The 8,462-nt window shown below is 36.2% G+C and overlaps 1 protein-coding gene across 1 annotated transcript; it reads left to right on the top strand.

Annotated features, from left to right (window-relative positions):
* Positions 1–6,156: 6,156 nt before the first annotated feature.
* LOC127555332 (olfactory receptor 51V1-like) lies at positions 6,157–7,101 on the top strand. Its single transcript, XM_051987560.1, has one exon. The coding sequence runs from the start codon at positions 6,157–6,159 to the stop codon at positions 7,099–7,101; it is 945 nt and encodes a 314-aa protein (XP_051843520.1).
* The last annotated feature ends 1,361 nt before the right edge of the window (positions 7,102–8,462 follow it).

The following is an 8,462-nucleotide window of genomic DNA, read 5'->3' on the forward strand; positions in this document are numbered from 1 at the left end:
GTCCACAAATAATACATGATACAATTCTGGAACAGCTGAAACAATGGCTGGGTGGGAAAGTCGTGGGGAGAAGAGGGTGATAATGGGAATAAATGAAGTGGAAGTTGCTTTAGGTCTCACTCTCTACTTCATTTCTCATCTTGTCCCTACCTAATGACATAGATAACATTTATACAGGATTTTAAAAGTTTTTAAAGTAAATACACACACACACACACACACACACACACACACACACACACTTATTTTATCCTACATTTAACAAATGAAATAACTCAGGATGAGAGTAGTTAAGTCGTCTGTCTAAAATACAGCTAGTAAGGGTCTGGGAAAGAATTTTAATGCAGGGCTTCCTACCTAAGATCTAAGCTAGGACCTATCCACTAAACCACCCAGTTGCTTTTGATAGTTTCAAACTGAGCCAAGTCAAACAAACCCAGCCAAAAATACATTCTGGTAGGAATCAGTGGGTTGCTCTCTTGGCAGTGCACTTTGAAAGGTGGTCATTGTTTAGGAAAGAGGGGAAACAAGCAATGTGGACCACTGAGAGAATCAGAGGAGGTCAGAACCTCTCCTCAAACTTCTCCCCTGACACCCCTATACACTAGAAACTCAGTGCCTGTAATGGAAATAAGGAAAATTTTCTCCTGGGAGCAACACTAGTCACAGTGCACTCTTAGATAAATATTCCCTGTTGCTCTTCAGGTAGACATCTCTACCATTCTAACCACAAAGCAGGAAAGATTGCTGCCCAGGAATCTCAGTGAGTTTTCTGAATAGTCAGTATTTTAAAAAACATCAATTCCACTTTAATTAGCTGCTTTTCATCATTATTCTCTCTTCAGGTACTTCTCTTGCCTTTCCCTATCTTTGTTCCAGGCACTAAAAGCCTACTGAAGCTTAAGGGTCAAGTATAGAAATTTGATGACAAGTGGATTTTTGAAAGTGGTTCAAAGAAGAAAGCAGCAAGAAAATTGCAGACAGGACAAAAAACACTCCAAAAGAATGTAGCTAATAACAGTTTGGGAACACAGTGATGTGCTGAATGTTTCCTTTTGCCTCTCTAAATGGGGTTAATTTTTCGTTTTTTTTTTTTTTCCATAATTGCATGTAAAAAAATTTTGACACTTCTCTCTCTCTCTCTGTTTCTCTGTCTCTCTCTCTTCCTCCCTGAGTATAATGGGGAAACTAAGCATCTTTCATTTGATAATTCCAGACCCCTGAAATGGGTCATTAAGGTTCTGGGAAAGAGACCAAAAGACTTGTTCTCCTAGCAGAAATATCTGATCTCCTGGACCTTAACTGCTTAGAGAAGAATCTAACTATTTAATAACCTGGAGATATTCTAAGAGATCTATAAACTGGCTAATCTCTATTTGTTGAGGAAGCCTGAGGTAAACTAAATCTTCTTAGTTATTTTAATTTAATGAACTACTTAACCTGTAAACAAATCTCCTATTTGTGGGGGATTATATGGTTTCTTATAAAATCATTAACTAAGTTAGATTGAATTTATAACTTAGATTTAATTTATCTAGGGAAATGAAATAGGGTAAACAGTTATAAGAAGTTGCAAAACTGACCATCATAAAATTCAGATAAAAATTTAACAAATTCATGTTACTTCCAAGCTTTATTCTTGTGGCCAAGATTATATAACTCATTTCAATCTCTGGAAATTAACCTCTCTAGACTGGTTTGGAGTCCAGTTTGGAGAAGTTCATTTTTTGCAATATTCTAAAAATCAATACTTCTATTCTTCACTTGAGATATCTCTGAGTATTTGTAAATTGGATTTGCCATACCACACATTCCCCATTTTAAATCTTTTTTGGGATATCTAGTATTTATATTTTTTGGTCAAATGGAATAAATTGCCCTTTGAACATAATTCCAAAATGCTCAACAGAAGAGTGATGATGGCAAGTGCTAATCTAGATCTATGTATGTCTACCATCTCTGTAGTTCTGGGAGTTCTGTGGTTTGATCTTTTTGTCATCTGCTTCTTTAAATCCTGTTTTCATTCCAAATGGTAATACTTATGCAAGTTGGAGAAGACTAAAAAGAAGACTTTTATCCTGTTTCCCTCCCCTCTAAAAATCAATCAATTAATCAATCAGTCACAGTCTGGTGTCTTTCAATGGTCTTTCTACATAAAATTGTTAAGCAGAAGAATAATAAAGACAATTCCCTAGGTCATTCCAATTTAAAAGTCTTTCCAAGTCCATTCTTTCTAGTTCCAGCTAGTCAACTAGTTCTATATCTTATCCAGTTTTGTGATTGTATGACCCACTTCTTTTCCCATCTTCCCAAAACTATTAGGAAAAAGTATTAAATGCTTTGTTAAAATCTGGATTAGCTACATCTACAGGAATTCTCTACTGCCTCAATTTTGAAACCTGATCACAAAACAAAGACTTACATTATTAATCTGGTATGGCCCTTTCTTGAGACAGACACACTGGTTATTTTTGATTAATGTTTTCTTTTCCTGTTGCTGCTGTTACTACTGCTGCTGCTGTTGTTGTTTTTATTATTTATCTTTCATTCTTGAAGAGGACCATGACATTAGGGGAGGGATGCCATGACTTGCAATTGATTTGGATTTAAGTGAGAAAAGGCTATGCAAGATTACCTGCCTTACTTTCCCTTCCAGGGCAATCTGAGATCAGTGGCCACATATGATCAGGACAACTGAAGATGGCTCTTGCTTACTTTTCTAGATGTTCCCTAACCATTCTTTTATTAATACATTTTAGAATTTTACCAAAACTCAAAGTCAAGATCACTGATGCATGGCATATGGATTCTGATTTTGAAAATGAAATAATTTGCCAAATTCAATCATTTTTACAATTCCCATTTATAATCAACTTTTAAAAAACTACTGGGAGGTAGTCACAAAGCACTTGCATTTATCCAATCATTAAGAACCAAAAATAAAAAAATATATATAGCATTTCCAGTATCAGATAGCTAGATACTCTTTTTTATATATTTATCTGAAAATCATATCATTTTATCCATATTTATTCAACCCCCTCCTGTTTTTTTATTCCAATTGAAAATTTCTTCTTTGGCTTCAGAACTTTCAACCATTTCAGTATTCTGGGATGTAGTTTGTCTTGGCCTATTAAAATGATGCTCCTTAAGTTGTTATTTGTAGGAAAGGACACATTTCAGAACCAAAGGAATAAGTAGCTTTAGGACTGAGACTTGTTTTATATTTCTCCATATCTCCCTCTAGGTCACATACAAAACAGAAAAAGCTTATGTTTTTACTAACAATTGTTTTGTTTTTCAAAGTCATTGCTTTAACTGTAAAGGTAGTATAGATGAAATCATATTATTTTTAATAAACATATCTTATTTTGTTCAAAAAAAATGATGCTCCTTTAGTCTCTTTCTTAGGTTTCAGACTCCAAAGTCTCTTAATGCCTGGTTTGGTATACTTTCTACTATATTATTTTTCCTTTTCTAGATCATGGCAGAGAAAATCAAGTACCCATATTTGTATTTTTTTCCTCCAGATTTTAACAGTTAAGGTTATATCAAATGAAATTCTACCACTTCAGGACATCTGGGGAATTAATTGGAATTTGTGATTGCAGCCCCTAAAAATAACCACAAATTACATATTTCCCATTTGAAACTTTTTCTGAAGACAGCCTATCCCACTGAAGTCAGTGGCATATATAGCTCAATTTTCTCCCCCAACCTTCACTTAATAGTATTTTATTTTTCCCAATTACATATTAACATAGTTTTAAACATTCATTTTTATAATATTTTGAGTTCCAAATTTTTCTCCCTAACATCCTTATCGCCTCCCTCTGCAAGACAGCAAGCAATCTCATGAAGATTATACATGTACTATCACTTTAAACATACTTCCATATCACTCACGTTGTGAAAGAAAAATCAGAATTAAAAGGAAAAAGCACAAGAAAAAAAGTAGTACTTTTTATTGAAAGTAGTATGCCTTGATCTGCATTTAGTCTCCATAGTACATCCTTTGAATGTAGATAGCATTTTCCATCACAGATGAAGATGAGAACTGCCTGTATCTGTAGCAGAGCTAAGTTTATATCTTCATTTTGTTGTCAGAAAGTATACCTCAAGGATTCCAGTCATTTAATTTTTTGAGAACTTTTACTTGACCTCTGCTTTACATCATTTCTATTAGAAGTATTAAAGTAAGGGAAATCATTCTTTTGATAAAATGTTCATTTATCTTAAAGGAATTGAAGGATTATAATGGGTATAAAAAGTGGACTTATTCTTCCTGACCTCAGAATTGGATCATTGTATTGCGGAAAAGACTTAAGTCTATTACAGTTGATCATCCCACAATCCTTGCTGTTACTGTATACAATATTCTCCTGGTTCTTTTCATTCCACTCAACATCAGTTCATGTAAGTGTTTCTAGGTTTTTCCAAATTTTACTGCTCAGTATATCTCATAGAATAATAATTTAGAAATGTATTTCATTACTGAGCTTTTGTGTGTCCTTTTCCTTTTGACCAATTCTACTTTTTAAAGAGTCCTTTTCTTCAATGAGCTCTTGTATATTCTTTTTCATTTGGTCATTTCCCCTGGAAGGGTAAGCAAGACTTTGACCAAGATCTGCATACAGACAATGCAACAAAGACCTTCACCCAATGCCAGCAAATATACCTTGTAATCTCTTGTGACCAGTACTCTGAGCCCATTTGTGGGCTGAGAGCTTTGGAAACCAAGATGCAGTTTCTGATTCAATCATTCCCAATGACTTCTGCTGGTTTGCTGGGAGAAAACCTGTTATGGTGCTCAGCCTATGCTGAGCTGTGCTCTACTATTCTCTCGTGGGACAAACTTTTCCTACTTATGTTTTAAGATGCCCTACGCTTAAAATTTTTTTTTCATTCAATCTTATTGTGCGTTTGCACTATCTAGAATTTCTTTCAAGGCTTTATTTAAAAGTTATTTGGAAGGAATTTGGGAAAACTCAGTCAAGTTCTTACCTTTACTCAGCCATCTTGGCTCCCAAAAATATTTCTGAAGGGAATAGTAAAATTAAGCTTAATTGGTAAGGGTTAATTGATTTTTCATAATGGTAATAAGGTAAGGAAGGGCTTGGCAGGAACAAAATTTACTTCATTTAAGGAAACAGAAGAGGGCATAAGCTAAGATTTTGCAAAAATAAAAGTAAAAATCTACCTCTCTTCCAGCAGGAGCTTGTTCTGAGAAGGCATCACTGATAGGCTCCAATTAGAAGAGGGTGTTATTGGATGAATTTTGTATCAGAGCTGCGTATCCTGTCCTTCATGTCATCAAGACACTGGCTGTAGAAATGCTTTCCTTCATCACTTCCTAGTCTAAATTTTCTCCCAATCTTCTTTCAAGAAACTTCATGGATTCTGTGTCTAAAATCTCTTTTTATGACTCATTTTAATGCTTAAATTCTTCCCTTGGGAGTCTTTGGACTAATGGAACTGCACTACCACTCTATGGACAAATAGATTTAGCTTTGAATCTTGTGCAAAAAAGGCTGAAATTTCTACTTTTCACATAGCTATGATTACCGCCTACATACCACTGTAGTCTCAGGGACATCTGCAGGGAGCAGGAGAATGAAGATGAGAACATCCAGTATGTATATCAGAGTTAACTTTACATCTTCATTTTGGTGTCAGAAACTTTGCCTTCAGGATTCCAGGCATTTAATTTTTTAAGCACTTTTACTTCACCTCTATATTACTTCATTTCTATTAGAAGTATTAAGTGAGGGAAGTCATTCTTTTGAAAAAAAATGTTCATTTATCTTCAAGTATTTGAAGGCTTCTAATGGATATAAACATTGGACTTATTCTTTCTGACCTCAGAGGTTAGAACAAGGAGCTAAGGATAGAAATTGCAGAGAGACCGGTTTCATTTTCACACAGGATGAATTGGCTAGCAAGAAAGGTCGTCTAAATATGGAAGAAACTGCTTCAGAGAGTGTTAGGTTCACCAGAGGGTTCCATAAGAAGATGGTCATTTGTCACCTACACAATAAAATAATCCTTACTATGGTACAAGAGATTGAATGACCTCTGAAATACCTTTAATTCTCAATTATTCTACCTTTTGTTAGCAAGTGGATATATGCACATTTCAGCTACAAATCTGACATCATGTCCATTGCACTGGTTATCAATTCAAGTTCTAACTTTCTACTGACAGGTTTCCCTGGCCTGGAGTGGGCCCACCATTGGATCTCTATCCCAGTCTTCTCAGTTTACCTGGCTGCCATACTGGGTAATTGCACAATCCTCCACATTATCCGCACTGACCCCTCCCTGCACCAGCCAATGTATTACTTCCTGGCAATGCTGGCAAGTATAGACCTAGGCCTGTGTGTGTCTACCATGCCCACGGTACTGGGGGTTCTGTGGCTTGATCTCCGTGGCATCCACCTCTATGCCTGTGTCTTCCAGCTCTATTTTGTCCACTCCTTCTCCTATATGGAATCATCCATGCTCTTTGCCATGGCCTATGACCGTTTTGTTGCCATCACCAACCCACTGAGGTATTCCACCAAGCTCACCAGCTCCCGGGTGTTGAAGATCACAGTAATACTTGGGCTCCGGAGCACCATGATTATCATACCTCCAGTTGTACGACTGCTCTGGTTCTCCTATTGCCGCCATAACACCCTCTCCCACTCTTATTGTCTGCATCAGGATTTGATCCGCCTTTCTTGCTCTGATACAAAATTCAATAGTTTCTATTCCTTGACTGTGATTTTACTCTCCATGGGCTCAGACTTGCTCTTCATTCTGCTCTCCTATGCCATGATCTTTCGCTCAGTTTTGGCCATTGCTTCCCATAAGGAACAACTCAAGGCCCTTAACACATGTGTGTCTCACATCCTGGCTGTCCTGTGTTTCTATGTCCCGGTGTTGGGCCTGTCCATCGTGCACCGGTTTGCTAAGCATTCCTCACCCATAATACACATTGTGATGGGAAATGTGTACATCCTCTTCCCACCACTAATGAATCCTATCATCTATAGCATCAAGACCCAACAAATCCGCAGGGCAATTGTCAGGGTTATTTCTCTGAGACAGGCCAGATAATTATATATATTCCCTTCAGCTCAGAGAATACCATTCAAAACAGTTATTTGGTGAAATATCGCAGTAATAAAATAACAGAAACTTTTTTTTCTAAACCATGACCTCATTTTCCCACATATATAGATGTATTTATTGAGAAGAGAATAACTCCAATGTCCTGCAAAGCTACAAAGATGTAGTCAGGTTATACAGAGAGAATTGCTGGGCACATGAGTGGATAAAAAATTCTTATTCCTCAAATAACAGAACAACTGTTTGAAGTCTTATAGTGACTGCATTGAATTGATGTCATGTGTGTGTGCTCCCTCTCTGTCACTGCTTTCTATTTTGACTATAGTTGCTTTACAATTATACTATCATTTTCAGGTTTGTCTAACATGCCATCTAATTTCCACCAATCCTATTGATATTAGCAGGCCACTCTTCTGTAGAAAAAAAACTGTTAAATTGTTAATCTGTTAGTGGATCTGTTAATTAGCTAGTTCAAGCTCTTTCTTCATTCACTGAAGAGTCCAGTTTTTTGTTTATTATTTTGGCATACTTCTGCCTTTCACAACTCTTTTCTTTAATATGTTTTAGATCTTAAAGTTTCTTATTATGCCTAAGCAATGTCTTTAACTGCAGTGTTAGTCTAAGCACCACCTGCTTTTCTGTCCTTTTATCAACTATGGAATGTCATGGTTGATAAGCCTCCCCACATTGAGAGAAAGAATACATATCTCTTTAATAACTTATTTTTTCCCCCGACTCAATTGGATTTCTTTGACTTGACCAGGGCACATCTGGTCAAGTATTAAATGTCTGAGACCATATTTGAACTCAGGTCCTCCCGACTTCAGGGCTGGTGCTCTATCCAGGGCACCATCTAGCTGCCCCTCTTTAATCACTTTAATCATTGCAGCCAGTGACTAATAACATTCAGGCTAAGATCACATCTTATTTTTTAAACTCTTTTTTGAATTCTATTCTACTGTTTCCTTTGACTTCCTCAGTTCTATCCCATTCTTACTGATTGTTGGGAATTCTTTTTACTTATTAAACCTTCTCATACTTATTATAAGGATCTGGATGAAACTAACAAGGAACTGCCTTTTACTTTACCCATTATCATCCTTTTTTTCCATCCAAATGGCAATCTTTACGCAAGCTGGAGAAGACTGATAAGAAGAATTTTACACTTTCCCTCCAGAAAAAAAAAAAATCACATTCTAGACTCTCTCTACATAAAACTGTTAAACAGTAAAACATTTAGAGCAACTCCCTGGTTTACTCCAATGTAGAACTTCTTTCATTTTTACTCTTTCTAATTCAAGTTACTCAAGCAGTTATGTATCTCATCTAGTTATGTGATTATGTGACCC

This window comes from Antechinus flavipes, chromosome 3, assembly GCF_016432865.1.
Source record: "Antechinus flavipes isolate AdamAnt ecotype Samford, QLD, Australia chromosome 3, AdamAnt_v2, whole genome shotgun sequence".
In the NCBI taxonomy this organism is placed as follows: domain Eukaryota; kingdom Metazoa; phylum Chordata; class Mammalia; order Dasyuromorphia; family Dasyuridae; genus Antechinus; species Antechinus flavipes.